This window comes from Cuculus canorus, chromosome 1, assembly GCF_017976375.1.
Source record: "Cuculus canorus isolate bCucCan1 chromosome 1, bCucCan1.pri, whole genome shotgun sequence".
NCBI classification, from domain to species: Eukaryota; Metazoa; Chordata; class Aves; order Cuculiformes; family Cuculidae; genus Cuculus; species Cuculus canorus.
Window position 1 is genome coordinate 132548478 of NC_071401.1, and position 18314 is coordinate 132566791.

General features: G+C 43.2%; 1 protein-coding gene across 2 annotated transcripts in view; it reads right to left on the minus strand.

Moving 5' to 3' along the window:
* Window positions 1-228: 228 nt before the first annotated feature.
* LOC104060649 (alpha-2-macroglobulin-like protein 1) overlaps window positions 229-18314 on the minus strand; it is a 30412-nt gene continuing 12326 nt past the window's right edge. The window contains exons 17-37 of one of the 2 annotated variants that reach the window (XM_009562459.2): window positions 17234-17407; window positions 15591-15696; window positions 14918-15026; window positions 14604-14829; window positions 14278-14404; window positions 14016-14137; window positions 13787-13838; window positions 13379-13462; window positions 12610-12786; window positions 11282-11363; window positions 11028-11184; window positions 9572-9646; window positions 8681-8834; window positions 5632-5813; window positions 5008-5223; window positions 4243-4364; window positions 3380-3470; window positions 2639-2707; window positions 2283-2385; window positions 1391-1489; window positions 229-1031 (exon numbers count right to left, since the gene is read on the minus strand). In XM_009562459.2, coding sequence (XP_009560754.2) covers window positions 1443-1489; window positions 2283-2385; window positions 2639-2707; window positions 3380-3470; window positions 4243-4364; window positions 5008-5223; window positions 5632-5813; window positions 8681-8834; window positions 9572-9646; window positions 11028-11184; window positions 11282-11363; window positions 12610-12786; window positions 13379-13462; window positions 13787-13838; window positions 14016-14137; window positions 14278-14404; window positions 14604-14829; window positions 14918-15026; window positions 15591-15696; window positions 17234-17407 — 2475 coding nt within the window. In that variant the 3' untranslated portion in view covers window positions 229-1031; window positions 1391-1442. Of the gene's footprint in view, window positions 1032-1390; window positions 1490-2247; window positions 2386-2638; window positions 2708-3379; window positions 3471-4242; window positions 4365-5007; window positions 5224-5631; window positions 5814-8680; window positions 8835-9571; window positions 9647-11027; window positions 11185-11281; window positions 11364-12609; window positions 12787-13378; window positions 13463-13786; window positions 13839-14015; window positions 14138-14277; window positions 14405-14603; window positions 14830-14917; window positions 15027-15590; window positions 15697-17233; window positions 17408-18314 lie in introns of those variants that run through there. The other variant, XM_054069304.1, reaches the window with a different exon arrangement.

Sequence of the window (18314 nt, forward strand, 5' to 3'; positions counted from 1 at the left end):
TTACAATTCTACACCTGCTTTAGTTTTACATGTCCTGCATGCACACAGAGTCCATTATTGCCATTAATGGCAGTCCAGGGTCTGTTAATAAGAAATATTACTATTTCTTTTTACAAAAGTTAACTGAATCTCTAGAAGGAGATAACAAATAATTGCTTCTGAAAAAGGAAGCGCAGGTCATAAAAAAAACCAGACCAACAAACTCATCCAGATCTTATCCTTCTTTTATATCACTTGGCAGACTTGGTTTTAAAGCAGTAGACATCGGAAGATTATCCTGGAACCCTTAATCTAATGGAACTGGCATATGAAAGTGAGATCTGCAGGATCATGGCCTTTTTGAGTTTCTAAAATGCTTGTGCTTGATATAGGAAATGGAAACAAACAACAGGCCACACAACGTGTAGTGAATTTGGAGGGGATGTTCTTTTGGTCTCATGGCTTCCTTTCATAAAGCACTATTATTCAATCCTTTGCTGTCTGGAAGAATAGTTAAAGTAGTTCTCCCTAAGCCTCCCCTTTCCTGTTTCTACTCCTCAGTTGTGATAGAAAGATGATGCACAGGGACATATCGGGAACCAGATCAGGGTTAAAAATACCATTTTTGCTTGGAGTTTGGTTGCAGACGAACTGTTGTGTTAAATCAATTGAGAAGGTAGCCCAGAGACAGGACTCGTGGAGGAGAGGACGACTTAAGCCACTGTGGTGACCAACAGTAGCATATGTAACCATAACCTAAATAATGTTTCTCTCCTTTTCAGGCATTAAAATGTGTGCAGACTTCATCCACTGTCAAGTCACTGACTTCTTTCCAGGTTCCACATACTTTATTTCGCTTGATCCCAAACTACAGTATATCAAGCCAGGTTTCACATAGAAACTTAGAGCATAGATCAGAGGAAAGAGAGTGCATCCAACACAGCAGGGAAGAGGAGAGCCAAACTAATGATGTTTCCCTAATGGCAGGAGAAAACTCAGATTATTGGTTGCAAAGCCAGGGCATTCTGATGAGGAACACTTCTTCAAGACATCTGTGGAAAGAAAGAGCATGATAAAGCAAGTGCCTGATGCATTTTTAGGAAGAATCTAAGGACTAAGAGATCTTAGGGGATGAGTTGTAACACCATTTTGTCTTTGACTTAGGCATTTTCAATTGCATTCAGATTCTGGATGCTGTGAGGAATGTATATGTGAGAAGTGTATGGAAATAGAATAAAAATAGAACCTTTTAACCTTTCACAGGTATGGTCAAGCCTTGGTTTGCACCTGGAGTAGAAACTGTGCCCAAAACTAATATAGTAGATCCCAATTCAACCTGCAGTCCAAGAAGGCTCCATAGCACATGACATAATTAAATACAAAACAAAGGTGGGCTGCTTTGCTTGCTTACCGACAGTCCTCTGCTCTGTTTTAGCTGTTCCCACCTTGGAAGCCTGTTAACACTAGCTTGAATTGCAAGGGAAAACATATTCTCTTGCTGTGCGGTCATCTGTAGAGACAAAAGAAAAAGAGTGCTGAGTTGCAGAACTGCATGATAGGGTAATGCTAAGATTCTCTCTTTCACACAACCATCTCACTACCTTATTTTTTACTGTTCGGACTGTGAATGCAGGAAAAAAAATGTTTGCAGTGGTCTGTCTCCCCAACACATCTCCACTACAGCTGTAAATGTCTTCCTATGCAGTATGATATCTTCTAATTGAAGAACATTTTTGTAATTAGAGAACTTTTTAGTAATTCTTCCTGATAGCTTAGGGAGAGTTACTGATAATTATTATATTCATGTCAGATAACAATTTTTAAAGTGTGTGTACTAAGCACAAAAGTTCTTGTACAAGGTGGAACAGAAATGAGAGAACATATTAGGTTACAATATTTAGTTCTGTAAAGGCTGGTTTAAGAAGTCTCCTCCTCTTCTTGGAAGGGGGAACAAGAAATGAATTCAGTATAACGAGAGATAAGGAGCTGGAGAAGACATAGTAAATTGACAGAGAAGCTTTCTTTCCACAGAAATGTAGCTTGAAGATAGAGGAAGTCAAAAAACAGTCATTTTGAACACATACACACCACAGCAAAATCATAGTGCCAGGCAGTTTCATCTCAAGAGCAGGAAAGCAAGTGATTTTGCTACTTGAATGTAGAAGTTTTGTACAGAGGAAACCCAAGCTTGGAGTTGCAGGAAGAAGTGCACTGGAACAAGGGAGATAAGAGAATAAGGGCCATAGATGGAACTGTGTCTGAGGGGGTGTTATCATATTTACTCTATGCCAGTGAAATCTCACCTGGCTTATAGTAGTCATAGACATGCACTGTTGCTGCTTTCAGGTTCTGCACTTCAATATCTTGTTCCACTGAGATGTTAAGCTTCAGAGAATTCTTACTCAGCTGGAGAGAAGAATAGAGGTGAGCAGAAATGCTCTGGCCATCTCAGTCCCCGACAGAACATTTTTATTCCTTCTGCACCAGAGTTTTTTTTTTCTCTGGCTTTCCAGGTTCTTCCACCCTCTTCCTCTTCTCCCAAAACTTAAGCCTGCTTAACCACCTTAGAGATTTGTATTTCTTATCTCTGAAAGTCCCAACACAAAGTGCTCCAGATGTTTCTGTTTGAATGGACAGCTCCCTGTGGTCTTTCTCTTACCTCTTCCAGGTAGATTGTGAGTTTGTCTGGTTTTATCTCTGTCTTTTTCACCAGGAGTATCTTCTCTATCTGTATAGGAAGGTAAGAGATGATCTTGGTTAGCATCAGCTCATTGGCTTTCTCTGTTGTGTCACACTATGTTTGGTATTTGTCAGTGAACCACTGCTGATTAAAGCACTTAGCCTAGTCAGCCATGATGATATTGAGCCAGCTATAATGGCATTGAGATCGTTGGGAGCACACAAAGCCTTAGAAAATATTTTTTCTGATTTGGAATAAGTGTCCTTGAGACATGTTCCTACTTTCAGCGTTCATAGCAAAGGGAAAGATGGCTTTGATAGATCTTCCTAGCAACCTCCTGGAACACTGGAACATGTCATTGAACGATCCTATAGGATTCAATACCACTTCCTAGAGTATCCCTACAAATGGCACTGCAGCAGCACAGGGTCTCAGTGCATCCCAGATGATTCTAACTGAGTGCTTTTCACAGCTTCTCTCTAGCCTCTTTCTGCATGTGTGGTCCTCTCTACTGAACATGAAAAACTGCATGATCAATTTGCAGGTGGGAAGTTGCCTTGTGAAATAGCCCACTCTACCTGCAGTTGGTTAATTTAGTTAATCTGTAGCAAGACAAGCAGCTACCATTCTCCAGCAGTTCTTAGATGTTTGGGTATTCCTGGCTGAGCTATACCTGGAAAATAGATTTTCTTCAGGAAAGGCCAGAGGAAAAAGTCTTACGTCTTTCACAGAACTCTTCATAGGCAAGAACCCTGACAGCATCTCCACCTCCACCAAGGCCATGTTACTGGTCTCACGATCCCCTACATAACTGAAAAAAGGTAGGAGAGAAGCACATTAGATGTGAGAGGCATCACAGGATTTCTAGGAGATACTAATGGACACTTCCAAACTCTAATCTGTTCCTCAGTGATGTGAAAGCTCAGCAGCTTGCCTTACTGATGGGAGAAAAGGAAACACACACACCTTGCCTTCCATCTACTTACTCAACATAGACAGATTGTGTAGCAAATGTGTTATAGTTAATGTTTATGCTGCCTTTTACAATAGGTGGAAGTGATTTTTGATGTTAGGGATTAAGAGTGGCAATGTTGGTGGCATTCTCTTTCAAGACAGAAGGGCACAGAGAATATGGACTAAGAATATGGACACTCATCCTAGGCAGATGCAGACAAATGAAATGTGGGTAGAGACTGGAGTTTCTGCTGTCTGGTTCCAGCAGAGGTTCATACTGCAGGAGGATGCACCACAGGGCTGGTTTGGCCCAGGCTGCTGATTGTCCCTCCAGTGGGGGAGCTCTGGCTCCTGGGACTGCTGCCATTTTCGCTGCTAGTGCTCTGGGGGCTACTGAGTTCCTCCATGCTGACTAAAGTAGTTGCTGTGCTTCTGCAAACTGCTTCCAGGGCATTCCCATGCTTCCCCAGGCTCTAGTTGTCAATTCACAATCTCTTTGGGATCTGTGAAGATGAACAGAGTCTGCCCCTGTGTCTTTGTCTCCACAGACAGGAGAGGTTTACGGGGTTCTGGTCATACTACTGGTGTTCCCACTTCTTCCCACTGAAGAGCCTCAAGGAACCTCATACCTGACAGACACTTGGATGTCAAGCTCTTTCCTGACACCATCGCATTCTCTTGGTACTGTTTCCACATCCAGGAGAAAGACCTCTTCTTTTTCTGGTGGTGGAGTGTTATAGTACAAAGCGGTCTGGTGTGGGAGAAAGTATCTCTATGAAGTGTCCCAGAGCTTCCCTGTATGAGCCAAATGACTACTTGTGTCTTCAGTTTTAAATGATTTGGTAACCAGTGGCTACACAATTGGCCCCAGCTGCTTTCTGCTCAGACCTGCTGTGTTTAGTACATAGGGTCAGATACATCCAACAAATGTAGCCCTCAGCATGGAGGTTCAGCTGTCTGTGATCCAAGGCCTCATTTAGTACAACATTGTCTCATTTTTTACTGAAAAAAGTGTTGTGAAGGTGTGAGAAAGTACATTAGCTAAAACCCTGCCCACTAGAGAAAGAAATATAACTGTTAACTGTTGACATGATAATTGTTAGCGGAAGGGAGGGAGGAAGGGAGGGAGGGAGGAAGGAAGGGAGGAAGGAAGGAAGGAAGGAAGGAAGGAAGGAAGGAAGGAAGGAAGGAAGGAAGGAAGGAAGGAAGGAAGGAAGGAAGGAAGGAAGGAAGGAAGGAAGGAAGGAAGGAAGGAAGGAAGGAAGGAAGGACATTTTCTGCCTAGAAAGCCAAATCCTACTCAGAATTTAAGGCTGTACCACCTACTTAGAGCCAAATCCCACTTGAACAGTGAATGGCAAAACCTGAGAGATCTGTTCCTTATATATACTCACCTGCACATAAACGCAGCCACTGCCAGTCACCTGCACTGTGTATGTCCCTGGGACTGTAAGGAGAGATGCCTGATGCAGGACCAACTTGTTATTCTTGTGCACATGGAACTCCAGTGGAGAAGCCTCCTTGTCTTTAACTGTCACCTTCACATCTCTCATGTCCTGAGGAATCAGGGCTGCGTACTGAGACAGAGCCTGCAGGCTAACAACTGTGTCCTAAAGACAAAGAGTCATTTTGCTGTGGAGTCATGCAGTACAAGGTCTAGCACACTAGGTCAGGCACTACAGTACCATGCACTTCATGGCCCTGATTCCCAGTCTGACACAAACAGGGTCTACGTCACCAAGTGCATAAGTAGGGCCTATACCACAGAAAGCAGGACAATTTCTGTTATCTGAAAAGGGTGGCTTCTGAGTCCTGGGGTTAGCAGTCCTAGGCCCTGGGTAATGCCATTTACGTCACACAGAGATAGAGTTTCTTTGTGTCGCTCCCCTTCCCAAGCAAGGGCTCACATATGCCTACTTGCAAAGGAGGGATCTAGAGTGATGTACACATGAGAGATGTCCACATTACTCCAGGCACCATATCTCTTTCTTTCCCCATGACTTTCCTCAGTTTGTTACCTGTGTGGAAGCAAATCCGCCAAAAGCATTTCTTTGTCCACTGAGCCAGTGCACAAGTTTGCTCACTGAGACTTCACTGACTGTCAAGTCTGGTTTGGAGACATGCGCTAGTAGAATGTAGGCTACTGTCTCAATCACAGAAGAAGATTCTTCACTACTGGAATGTGATGTCAGAAGCTCTGCTGTTGGGGGCAAAAAAACATGTGGAAAAGAAGAAAAGTAGTTCTCTATGAACATCAGCTTCTCCTCCCCTGGCATCCCTCAAGGACTGGCAGTTTCCTGTACACCATCAGAAATGCATGTGCCTTTCTGGGGCACTTTAGAGTGCCCTAGAGGGAATAACTCCTCTAGAAACTGGTTGACTCTTAACAGAGGCTTTTTGTTTAAAGTACAGTCCTAGTCTTTGTGTGTATTCAAAGTGATGTCCTCAAGCTACAGCATTTTTGCTGTTTCTGTATCTACCTAGAATAGTTTAACAGGGATCCCTCTGCTGAAAATCTCTAGGCATCATTTCCAGTCAATGTATCTATTGTACAAGAACTGGTCAATCTGTGAGGGAGAATTGCTGGCAGTCTGCCTGAGGAGCAAGACTATTCTGCTTATTTTGTTGGCATCTTCACTATGCAATGCTTAAGCTACAACAATTTAAACTAGAGCTGGGCTCCCATCTATGGTTCAAGCTGCAGACACTGAATGTGTCTGAGTTTAGTTGAATGTTTGGCTGTATCAATAGTAGAGCACTGGCCAGAATTCATCTAAGAGTTTAGCTTAGTTGTGCCAACATAGGCATTGTGATGGTACACCACTTGAAAACCTGAAATGCTTTTAAACTCAAAGTCAGTTTTCAGATCAAAACTTCACTTTTGAAAGAGGAATCACAGAATCACTTGTTTTTATAAAACCAACCTAAAAACGCAGGATGTAGCTCAGGAACTCTACAAGCAGATTATGTTTATCTTCATTATGTTTATCTCAAGGGAAGATTTTTGCAAGAGGGTTTTCTGATTTGTTATCTTCAAGGTGATGTAAGCTAAAAAATTTTTTTCATGAAGTGGTAGAAGGTGTCTTGGCTATATATCTACAGGTATCCTGCAGATTAACCTTGTTTCTTTAAAAAACACCTAACTCCTGTTTGAGATCTGGCTGTAATCCTGTTAGTGAGGCTATCAGAACCACAGCCACCAGGCACAAAAGGTGTTTCTAGCCAGCAGAAAGTAATCATCTCAGGCAGAGGTTCTCCTGCAGGTAAAGCTAGCTGCACCTGGTGGCTGCAGTAACATCCTCCGGCTCAGTACACAGAGCACAGACATGTTTAAACATGAAGGACAACACCTCTTCCTCAATTACAACTCCATTGCTCTTGCCATGTCATTGCTAACTATTATCAGTGGAAGCAAGAGCCCAAAAAACATATCACTTGACACATAGTGTTACAGTGCTCCATGCCCTAGGGCCTGAAGGGAACATTTTCCAAAGTGCTTGGTATGTTAGAAGCATCAGACCAACTGGACATTAGAGCGGATGTGCTCCAGTCACTTGTTCCCTATATCCTTTCTCAGAGGCTGCTCTGAAAAAGTATTGCATTCATCATGTGCAATTCCACTCCTTCCAGTTTGCCCATTAGCTGCCCTGTGAAGTCAGCTTGGCAGATTGAATGGCAATGCCATGAGTTGCACTGGTAGCTGTTCAGGGTGAAAAATCCTTTATCATTTTTTTCTTCTGTGTTATTTTGTGCATTATAGGTTGAAAGCAGCCCTGAAGAGAAGGACTTCGGGGTGCTGGTGGATGAGAAGCTCAATGTGAGCTGGCAAAATGTGCTCGCAGCCCAGAAAATCAACTATATCCTGGGCAGCATCAAAAGAAGTGTGACCAGCAGGGCAAGGGAAGTGATTCTTGCTCTCTACTCTGCTCTCATGAGACCCCTACCTGAATTACTGCATTTGGTTCTGAAGTCATTAGCACAGGCAGGACATGGATCTGTTAGAGCAAGTCCAGAGGAGGCCATAAACATGATCATGGGGCTGGAGCACTTCACCTATAAGGACAGGCTGAGAGAGTTGGGCTTGTTCAGCCTAGAGAAGAGTAGGCTCCAAGGAGACACTAGAGCAGCCTTCCAGTACTGAAAGGGAGTTACAGGAAAGCTGGGGAGGGGCTCTTTGCCAGGTAGTGCAGGGATAGGATGAAGGTAATGGTTTAGATGAAATATTATGAAGAAATTTTTTACTCTGAGGGTGCTGAAGCACAGGCACAGGTTGCCCAGCAGGTCGTGATTGCCCCATCCCTGGAAGTGTTCAACGCCAGCTTGGATGGGACTTTGAGCAACATGATCCAGTGGGAGGTGTCCCTACCCATGGCAAAGGAGTTGGAACTGGATCTTTAAGGTACATTCCAACCCAAACCATTCTATGATTCTATGATTTTTCAGTCCCGAATGCAGTTCACCATACTGCTAGATGAACAAATATGGGGAAGAACTTACTTAAGCCAAATCAGGTAATATTGTTAGCAACTGTTTAAGCATCGGCTTAAGTGCTTTGCAACCCCCACCTGGTATCTTCATTGAGGGTATAAGTCCATTTTTTTTCCAAGTTAAAGAGGAAAAAGAACCAAGTGCAGTAGTGCAGCAATAAAGATGCATCCACCCAAGAGTCCTGGGCTGGGTGGAGTAGCAATGGAGAAGAAATTAAAAGGTTTGAATTCTGCAAGTAAATGTCCTGACCAGCAGCTGGACAGACATGGTGAGGCAAGTTTCCTCTACAACATCTTTTTACTACCTATAAATTGCTGATGAATGATGGGAGCACCACAACTCAAGTGAATACTTCGACTACACAAATTAACCTCTGCTGCTTTTGATTAGAAATTGTTACCTGGGTCTGAGAAAGCAAAAAAATTTGACAGCTTTAACAAATTACCATTTTCTGACACAAAAGCCAATCTATGAAAAGTTAAATTTCCCAAACCACTGTAATTAAATCCTACAGATTTTGGGCCTTAAACACAGACATTTTGTCTAGAATTCAAAATTTTCTAAACAGTGACAACCTACCAGTTTCCTTCTCTAACATATCCAGGAGCTGCTCTCTCATCTCCATGTCTTTGATCAGAGTAAAGACATAGGCCATCAAGGCCTTGACATAAAGGCTTGTCTTATCAAATGTTACATTCTTGAGGCAATGTAAGGCATTATCCAGCATAGTGTCCTGAGAAAGAAATCAAAACACAATGAATTTTCTGTGATCAGTTTTTACTGTGAAAATCTATCCCCAACCCTTAAGTTGCTACATCCCTGATGTATTTCAGTACTAGCATCTCTTTCAGGGCTGTGAAGTAAAGTGGACAAAGCACCATTCACTGTAGTAACATTCACAACATTACTAGATAGATCACTGTGATAAGGTATTATTAACACGATGGAGAATCCAGCTGTAGGAAGTGTCTTGTAGCACACTGGCTCAGAACTATCAGACCTGCATGCTGTGGATTTTGGCTCCTGACAGAGTACCACATTGTTTTCAGAACTGTACTACTAAGGCTGCAGTATCAACCCATTCTGGCTAGATTAGTCTACACTCAACTTGAAGGTTATTGCTTTTATTTCAGGTCTGAAGGAGAGGGTCTGAAATGTCATCTCATTTTTTTTTTCTCATTTAGCTATGTTGGTCAGTTTAATGAAATTACTGTCTTTCCCTGCAAGCCCTGAGAAACAATTGTTTCCCCTGAGATCAGCTGGGAATGCCAGATGCTCTGCTTTGCTGTGAGTCAGGCTATTTATATTAAGAACTCCTTACCGAGCTAAAAATTTCCTATTGAGCTTATTGTGTGCTAAGGTGGGATATGACAGAATATATCACTAACTCAACCTGGGTACTGCCTGAAACCACAAATCTGAGGAAAAATCAATGCTCCTAAGCCCGGCAAGAGCTCAGATGTGACTTACATTCTTCTCCATATGGAGCTCCACCAGTGCAACAGTGATATAGGCTGTTAATGAGATTGTATCATCCACACCACCCTGCAAGTCACACAGACAGACATCAGAAAAGGACCAAACCAACCAGCCTGTCATTGTTTAGCCACTGAAACTGCCTATGGATGACATATCTGAGGGAGTATAGTAGCACGCCTCTGTGCATTCTTGGACATGTGGGGACTGAAGGAAAACACTCCAGGCTCACATACTAAGTCCTATGAAAGTCTGTCGTTGAGAGCAGCCTCAGAGACATATTTGCATGCAGACTAGGCATGCCTTGTCATAGAATGCATTAAGCAAACTCTTAAGCTACTTATTTTATTAATTATGTTACAATTGGACAGTAGAACGAAGCTTTATAATGCAGGGTTTGAGTATAAGAAGCAATGCCAACTTACATACAATTTAACAGACTATGAGAAGCTACAGGAGCCTCTTTTCCCATCAGAGGGCATTCATTCTTGAGGAAGTTCTGTTCGCACCCTCAAACAATTCTGCATCCATAATGAGGAGTGAAATTTGGACTGAGATACTGAGAAGCATAATTCACACTGAATAGCAGAAACTCCAAAGTGGAAGGGGTAGGAGGAAAATCTAATCCAATAAATTCTGGTCAAACAGAAAGCCCCAGCTGAGAAATTAATGAAGGTCAGACAAGGATGAACAGTCTACATGTACCCTCTGCTTTTATTTTGTACTGCATCCAAATTTTAAGAAAAAAAAACCCCAAAATGCTAAGCCTGTGCTTTGCTAGAATACCAGCCCTTTTTTTTCTTTTATAAACTTGCCTTCTATTTAATACAGATGACTTTACAATCTGACCAGTCTGAATTACTCTTACTTTTACAAAGACAAGTACCTTTACAAAGATAGCCCACGTATTGCCATACTGCATGCACACTGTTTGGTACCTTAGCATCAGGGCATGTTCAGTAAGCTACATTGCCAGGATCATTTTGGCGATCCCAGGCTCCAGGTGAAGTCATACTTGGTGAGCAGTGAAGGGATAACTGTGTCTTCAGATAATTCCATATTAGACCACATAGTCAAGCCTATCTGGATAGTATCATGCATCATAAAGCATGAAAAGAAGGAGAACCCAAACCATTGTATTCTAGACAAGCACTAAAATAAAAAATAAAAAATGTTTCCCCTTGTGCCTGTGGAGTGCCTTAGCAGAATTAGCCATGGTGCTTTTTGGCTAGAGTAAAAATGATGAAATCCTATCAGAGATTAAAACCTCAAACAGAGGAAAAGCCTGTTGGTTCAGGCCACACTTTTTCGTTCTGCTCTGGGAAGCTGTGTTGGCTGCACTAGGCCATGGGGACATTGCTTTGTGCGACTGTGCACAGTGGAAGAACCTGGAGAAGCAACTGTGTGCCCCACATTGCATTCCTTCTACTCCTGTGTATGGCAGCCATACCTTCAAGTCATTATTGAAGAGCTTCCCCACACTCTGGAAGCAGCCACTGGGCAGCTGCTGCTTCTTCAGCCAGACCAGAGCATCGTGCACATGATGCTTATTGATGTAAATGTGAGAGCTAGCTTGTCCAAAGGACCTGGCTACAAAAGCTGTCAACCTGTGGACAGAGCAGAGAGGAATTCCATGTCACAACCAGGAGCTGAAACATCAAGGACAATAGGTTTGGGATGACAGCACCAACTTTGGTCACTCACCATGTGTTGCCCTGGTTGTCAGCTTTCCCAAAGGCACTGTAGGAGCCGTCATCATGTTTGTAGAGCAGCTGACGCTGGTAACCTATGAAGACAGGTGCCAGGACACAACTCTCAGTGTGAGAGCCTGTAGCATCTCCAAATGTGTCCTTGCTGTGGGGAGAAGGCTTCACAGCAAGAGACTTCACCAAGTCCTACATTCGGAGACATTGAGGCAAACCTATCACCCCACAATCTCCTGTGCATCCCACCGCATCAGCGTGACAATAAGCAGTTGCACAGTCTCACTGAAGTGCACCATGTGGCTGATCTACTTTACTAGAGCTGCTATGTGCAACTACTGTGGTTGTCTGCCCTGCTGGTTTTGCAGAAATGTGACATGCTCAGCCACTTCATATCTCCCTTTTTGCCAGGGATTCCTCATGGGCCTTGCTGTGGATAAAAAGAGCATAGGAGTTATGAGCAAGGCTTTTCCTACAGGGGACAAATTTGAAAACCTGCTTGATTTTCAGCACTGCAGCTAACCCTGTTGGAACTCAGGAAAGCACTTTTTATGGATGTTCCAAAAGTGACAAGTCTACACTTTTAAGCTCTGAGTGCAAAATGCTGTCTGTATCTTTTTGCTCTTCCTTAACCCTCCACACAACCTCACTGTTTACCCTCTACCTCACCCCTCTGCTGTCACCATTCTCTTAAGTAGGCCCCTGCTGCCAGATATCTGTTCCAACTTGCAGTACAAGAGAGAAAACAGGAAGGAGAGGGAGTAAAATCCTAACCACAGGAGGCTGCTGAGCTTGAGGCAAAGCAGGGTAGGGAGATTGGCAGGCTGGAATGTGAGGCACATTGCAAAATGAGACACAGACAATGGCACTGTATTAAATTCAGATTATATTGGACAGAGCTGACATGTTCACACAATACGTGTCCTAAAACACAGGGAAACACTAATCTACCAAACTTCTATCTATCCCCAAAGGCCACTTTTTATTCCAATTAATAGCAGCTAATGCCCTATTTCTGCAAGAGACTTTTAGTCTGCCTCAGATTTATACGGGAACAAACCATAGACATCATGTAATGATGGAGATCGTTAATTACCCACAGTCTTTCCAGAAAAGCAGTCTTAGTACTTCAATAACTGGCAGAGACAGAAATCTTGCTTCTTCAGGAACACACCTTTCCTTCCATGAGACATTTCCCTTATTCGCTGTGATATCTTCCTCTGGCAGTGCTCCCACTCCTGCCCTGCACCTCCTCACCAGGCCAGTGTCTCACATTCTTGATTTATAGCACCTTCATGTTGCAGTAGAAGGAAGAAGGACAATGTTTACCTGTTCTCAGGAATTCCAGTGCTTTATCTTTGATTTCTGGGTCCAGTTGTTTAGTCTTATTCAAGTACTGGAGTATGAAGATGTTTGGTGCAAAGTGAACCATGTTCTGTTCACCACAGCCAAAGGGCATCTGTAACAGTCTGTCTGAATTTTGTAGTGCTGGGCCCATGATGTCTCCTTAAGTTTGAGGTGGAGGGGCAGGAGAAAGCAAAAGCACAGACATTCAGCTGTATGAAATGAACGAATGCTGCCTTCTCTAAACTCTACTGAAATCCTGGAAAAGAGCCAACCCCTCACTGAATGGAGATGATTAGGATTTCTGCTGACCCTTCCTAGATTAGGGCATCACAGAAAGGGAAGATATCACATTTCTGGGAGGAAGGAGGGAATGCGAAGACGAGGGAATCTGAAGAAAGGTGAAGAGGGTTATCATTCCTGAGTAGGTACCAAGAAGGGAAAAGAATTACAGAGGCAAAAACATGTAGCAATCTGCAGGGGTGGCTTTTGTTCACTGAAGGGGATGGCAGTGACAGACCTAGAGGAAATACACTATTTTGTACCTTCTCCTCCAGATACCTGGAGATCATTCAGATCATCCCTTATGAAAAGAATAAATATTGAAAAAGATTACTTGATCCATATTTCTGATGCCAATGTCAAACTGCTTACAATTTATCTTACAAGGAACTGGATTGATGCATCATTACAGACAAAGCATTGTGTAAGCCCTTCCCACTAGGGACCCATGAGCAAGGAAAGCCTTTCTCACCAATTACAGAGAAAGTGGCTCGGCCAGATCCCTCCAGCACTTCTGCAGGCAGCATCAGGAAGAACTCATCAGAGACGGTATTATCTGAGGTTAGCAGAATGCAGACATTTATCTCATGGAAGAAGTATCACACACAAGTATAACATCTCAAGGAGACCCGGGTGAAGCTCAATGTTACACTGAGTCATAGCAGCTGAGACTTGCAGACAATTGCCTCAGTACAGGAAACTTTGCCAGGAAGATGACAGACATGAACAAGTTATAGTGGCTGTTCTCTCAGCCTTGGATGGTGCCACCAGTGCTCCCACTCTGACAAATTCCCCCCACCCCTGGGTATTTGCAGTAGCCCTGTCCTTTCCATCCTGTTCTCATGATCATTTGCAGTCAGGGATTTTTTTTTTCATATACCTGCAGCACAGAGAAAGGCATTTTGAGTCTTCTCATGTAGGACACCTCCTGGCTGTGGATGGAGAAACAGTAGTTCAGATAGGGAAGGCAGGAAAGGAAGTCACCATGCCTCATCAGGCCTGCTGGCTTCCAAGAAGAAGGGGCTTTAGCCCCTTTCTCTTAGCATCTTAACTTCCTCAGGGGATGACCCACTGTCCTCAGGTGTTCTCCACCCAGAGATGTGACTAACCTTCACAAGCAGAGGTTTTATCACTGTGTCTCTCTCTCCTCGCAAAAGCGTCACAGCAATCCTGTTATCACACAGGTCATGCGAATCTTCTGCCACACTGCTCACAGTGACATTCACTTTGCCTGCAAAGAGCACAGTGGCACATTGCTGAGCACTTGCAGGAGACACCTGTTCCTACAAGTGTTGGGACCAGACATGCCAAGGCCTGCAAATTCCACCCCTCCTCCCTCTAGCTGCCACACATCCCTTTGCTCAGCTTCACCTGGCCTGGTGGCTGTCACGTTCCACATGAAGGTCTTTGCTTCGTTGGCACAGAGGCAGCTGGTGAACTGGCAGTCTGGACAGGCATCCACCTTTAGTTCTGGGGTCTCTGTGAGAGTGGCATGCACCTGAGTGTGGTGGGGTGCACACGTTGGCATAGTGTTAGTACTAGGCAGTGCACAAAGGAGCAAGCACCATGGTTCGTGAAATGCATGGCTGTGTTTTGTGGCCCAGATGTTGGTATCTAGGGCTTCTGAGAAGTCCATAGCTTGCCTTTGGGCTCAAGCTTTTGCTCCAACAGAGGTGTGTAATTGGGAGAATACTCACCTGGATACAGTCCTTGAGATAGTTGAAGACAGTGGCTTTTAGGATGAAAGTCTCTCCTTGGATGACAGAGTATGGCAATGACAGATCCACAAAGAAAGGCTGGAAGACTCTGAGAGTGGTCAGAGATGAGAACCCAAAGCCAGTATCAGCAACACAGAAGGCGTTGGCATTCCATTCGGTGATGGTGTCAGGCACAACAACTTGGAGAGACGCTTGTCCCTCATCCCTACAGCAGGAAGAGAAAAGGGAGAACTTACTCAGATGCAGACTCCAGCATTGCCTCTGGGGAAATCAGGTAAAAGGCTGTTACCAACCCAACAGAGATCAAATCCCAAATCCATGTCTCTGGAAAATGTGTCCGAGGTTTTGGCTCCTTTGTGTTATCAGAACGAGGTGCAGAATCACCAAGGCTAACAATATTTTCTGCAGAAAAGTGAGTTATACCTCAGAAAACAGCATATGTAGCTATTGGTGACTTTTAGTCCTATTCAAACACTGGTGTATGAAGATGTTCTTCATAAAGATGTAAGATATTCTTCATACACAGGCAATCTAACACAAACCATGCATGCTTTATGACACAGAACAAGAGTGGACACAAAGTCTGCATCTCTGGGGAACACAGCTGTAGGGATACAGGGTTGGATGGAGGATGCTTGTCCAACCTGAGGCTCAGTCTGACAGGTCCAATAAGTTTGATCTGGATCCACAGGGAGACAACATGCTCAAATGGAGTTCCATCCTTTTAAATAATATGTGAAAGTGCTGGTGGAAAGCTTACTGTGTTTTCCTGTGGAGAGTGTAGAACACAGGGACAGCCAATAGGGAAAAGAGATTTGAGTTTTTAACAATGACTTATAAACCAGGTCCATTGAACTGGACGTGGGCTTTGTTCCTCTGAACAAGAAACACAGCAGGATGCAGGCTGGCCAGAACTGGGAAAGGAGAGCCCGTTCAGTCAAGGAGGTGGACATATCCATTCCTTACCAAAAACATGGTGTTTTCCAGAATACATCTTTATCTCGAAGTCTGGTCGCACACAGGAAACTGGTTTCTTGATTCTAGTATTGGTTAATATTTTCATGCGCAATTTCTGGGAAAACAGTGAAGAGAGTAAATCAATGATAAACAAAAGGGAACGAGGAATGTTGAAAATGCCTCATGATAGCAGGCATCATAAGGGTGCAGGTGGTAGCTGAAAAACTTTAAAATGCATATACTTATAGGCTCAGACTCTGGGCAATGCATGAGGAACAGAAACCAGCTTCTGAGGAGTACTGGAGCCTATTATAACTTCTCATAAAAGTAAATTTCAATGAGATCTGACCTTCATGTGCCTGAGCCTATTAATAAGCCAGAGTCAAATGCCATATATCCCATGAAAAAATAGAAGAAAAAATTTCTAAGCTCTAAATCTCTGCACAGTTTCAAAATGGAAAGATCTGCCTGTCCACTCACAGCCATTGTTACACAAGTTAGTACCAGTCCTGGCTTAGAGATCAGAAAACTGATGGGGGACTTGGTCACACCCTCATACAGATTCTGGGTTTGTCTGAATGAGATTCCAACTCTTAAGGCCTGTGCTTCACAAGGAGGAATGAATGGATTGAATGCACCCTCATGTGCATGGACTGAGAAGAAGACATCACCACACCGGAAGAAGACATTTGATCCATTTGAGCAATCCGTGCTTTGATTTAACGTCTGTAAGTCACTGAGAGCTCTCCTACTTTCTTGAAGTGCCAAAATACTTTTATGGGCCTCTCATGCTTTCTGTAGAGGCTGTACATGACTATGGACTTAGTCATATGTTATATGACAAGATCACTGATGCCTGAAAAACAGTGGGATCTCCTTTAACTAGCATCCTGCATAGTCTACGAGTAAGCACCTAGACTACAGCAGAGTACCATGCCTTTGAGAGGAACTAGCATTTGTATTTGTAAGCTAGACTTCTCTCAGATTAAGAAGCCCATGCAACTCACACTTGATCTTGGTTTTTTTTTTTCAGTGTGTTGCTGCCTTCATCTATTTTGAAGTGCTTTTACTTGCATATATTTTTTAAAGAACACTCTCTCAGAAGCAGCACTTCTTTGGTTTCGCTTAGCAGACATATGGTTAATCTTATCCTAGCTATTGTGCTTGTCAGCAAATTAGCTTATTTTGTTATTTGTCTCAACAGTTAGCTATAAAAACAAATAGTGAAGAACTTCTTTTTATTAGAACTGCTTTGAGAAGTAATAGGGACTGAATGAAACACAAAGTAAAGAAATATGCAAATAAAATCATAGCCAAACAGCAACTGATCAAAATACAGGGAGGTGCTCAGGTCTTACCGGGATATTCTTGCCACTCCCTCTTTGTAGATATAGTAGCCTAAACTAAGTTTATTCATTTTCACATTGTCTTTCTCTGATCAAGTGGTTTACATTGTGCATACTCATGAGTGTCACCATTCCCCATAGTTCCCAAATGAGTGTGGATACACTGAAGAGCAAGGCACAGGTGACTTGTAACAATGAAGGTCGAGACAGATGAAGTTTCCTAAGACTAAAATTTTGTAGGCATTCAGGATGACTTACTAGCAACTGCTGGATCGGGAAAAGTTTGGTGCAAGTGTAGAGTCTCACCTTAAACACATTAAAAACATCAGCATCACTTTGGTACCATGGTGCTCCCATCTGACTCTTTTCGTGGAGACTGGACTGCTGGGGCAGACAAGGGTACGCCTCAAAGTCTTCCAAGTGATAGGGGAACCCTCGTCCTCCAATGGTAAAGCTGTGATCAAACACTGCCTTATGCAGCTGCAATGGAAAAACAGACATCTTCACAACGAGCTGGCCAACGAGCATGTGTATGGGTCAAATGTTTGGATTATAGCCCTCTGTTACACTTTGTAAAGCTTTGCAGTTGAGAAAGTTGGCATTGGCATTGGCCCAGCTTATACTGAAGGACATCAAGCTGAAGAGGTGGATGTAGACAAGTAGTCTCTAGTCTGCAAACTTTCATGTCTGACAGTTCAAGCCTTTTAACTCTAGGGTGCAAGATTGGGATGATTCAGAGGAGCACGAGGCATTGGTATATCTGGTGTACATATTTAATTATTACTATTTTATATACCTGTTAGTAGATGATGCAAATGCTCTGCCCTAGAACAGCATTCCTGTAAAATGGGACACCAGATCACACTGTGGCTCTTGTTTACAGGTGCAGCAAGTCCCTCTGGGATTGGTGAAGCTTCTTTGCAACAGGCTGGCCTGCAATGACTTAATTTACAGCTTTGCATGAGGCATACACATATATATTATATCTGGTATGCATTGTGTCATTGTGCTAGGATTCCCAGTCTTGCAGTGTTTTTGTTTTAATTCTTGAATTCTTTCTTCTTAAACTTGTGACTACTTTAAGGTAAGATCTTTCAATCTTTCTAGATTCTCAGAATGCATCTGGGTGCTTACAAAATCCCGACCACTTTTCTCCAGCCACTGTGTGCAATGGGTGCTGACCTTGAGCTACTCTTTTCTAAAGAATTCTGGTGCTCAGCCTGATCTATCATATGGTTATAATTCAGTAATGTTTGGGACAAAGGAACAGAAGGACCCTACTGGGGCAAAATTCCGTTTCAAAGGTCTAGCCTCGGTAGAGAAGATCAGAGACACAGGAGGATGTGAGGAAAGCTGCCAGGTACTCTTTCCCAAGCACAAAGCACCA